Source organism: Pediculus humanus, genomic scaffold (genome assembly GCF_000006295.1).
Source record: "Pediculus humanus corporis 1103172109306 genomic scaffold, whole genome shotgun sequence".
Taxonomy (NCBI): Eukaryota; Metazoa; Arthropoda; class Insecta; order Psocodea; family Pediculidae; genus Pediculus; species Pediculus humanus.
Genome location: NW_002988681.1, coordinates 1 through 1259, shown reverse-complemented (window position 1 = coordinate 1259; position 1259 = coordinate 1). Strand labels below are relative to the sequence as shown.

Here is a 1259-nt window from a genome sequence, read left to right as displayed (position 1 = left end):
ATTTTTAGCAGATTGTTTGCATAAAAGTATGGTAGGATTCGGTACGAGAGACAGAGATTTAATCAGGTTAATTGTAACAAGAAGTGAAATTGATTTGGGTGACATTAAAATTGCATTTAATAATAAATACGGTAAAAGTTTGGAATCTTTCGTCAAGGTATTTATTTAAAGTACATTCCGATGACAAAATTTTTAAGGTATTCATAAGTATAAGGTTCGGTTTTTTTTTTTTTTAGGGTGACACTTCGGGCGATTATAAAAAATGTCTGTTGGCAATTATGGAACAATAATAACTCGAATGATGACGTAAAAAAAGATCTATTTCGCGGGGGGGTTAATTATGTGGCAAGACAGTTTTAACTGTGTTCGTTATACCTGTGCCTCTTTTTTTTTTAATAATCGTGCCTTTTTTGTATTGTTTAATAAAAAATTTTTATAAATTGACATTTAATATAAATATTAATTTTTTTTTTTTTGTAAATTTTTGAAATCAATTTCTTCTCTTTGAGATTCCTTGTTATGCGTCAACCTTCTTTTGATACCCAAGATGCCGCAGACGGTTTTGGACGCGCTTTTGTGACGTATCTAGCTTCTCTGCAATGTCACTTGTCGAACTATTATTATTAATCTTTTTGGTCATTATAGATCTCCACTGAATGCCCAGAGCGCTCCTCATCTTTCAAAGGAAACTCTCTAGAACGGAATTTCGCAAACCAGTACAGACCTTGCCCTTCTTCTAAGGCTTCATGACCCTACCCAACTTTTTATGGCCTTGTGTAGTATTAACACCCTTTGGAAAATAAAAAAGCAAAATGTGGTGAAAATGCTCGCTTTAGCTCCCCATGTTTAAGTTTTTTATGCTCACACACACAACAGTTCGTTGAAATGTTGATACTGCATGTTCCATAAGGGCCCAAACTTTATGGCAAACAAGTACCAACTATCTGTCGGTGAGCAGATCGTCATCAAACAATAGGTTTTATTTTTATTTTTAATAAATTTACTAAACCGCGAGGGGGGAGGGAAAAAAACAAAATGGATTAAACAATGATTAAACGAATTAAGAAAATATTAAAGGATTAACTCTAATAAAAAAACAACAACAATAAATAATTCAATTAAAAAATATTTTAATGAAAAAAAAAAACATATATAATATTTATATATACAGCCATACAATTAAAGTATATTTTGCTGAAAAAAATTATTAAAAAAAAAAAAAACTAACGTACATAAAAATAAAAAAAAACTTTTTTTTT

General features: G+C 30.3%; 1 protein-coding gene across 1 annotated transcript; it reads left to right on the top strand.

Annotated features, from left to right (window-relative positions):
- Positions 1–28: 28 nt before the first annotated feature.
- Phum_PHUM623880 (uncharacterized protein) lies at positions 29–290 on the top strand (the record flags this gene model as incomplete). The annotated part of the gene is made up of 2 exons (XM_002433261.1): positions 29–157; positions 237–290. The coding sequence occupies 2 exons, from the start codon at positions 29–31 to the stop codon at positions 288–290; spliced, it is 183 nt and encodes a 60-aa protein (XP_002433306.1).
- Between the last annotated feature and the right edge of the window lie 969 nt (positions 291–1259).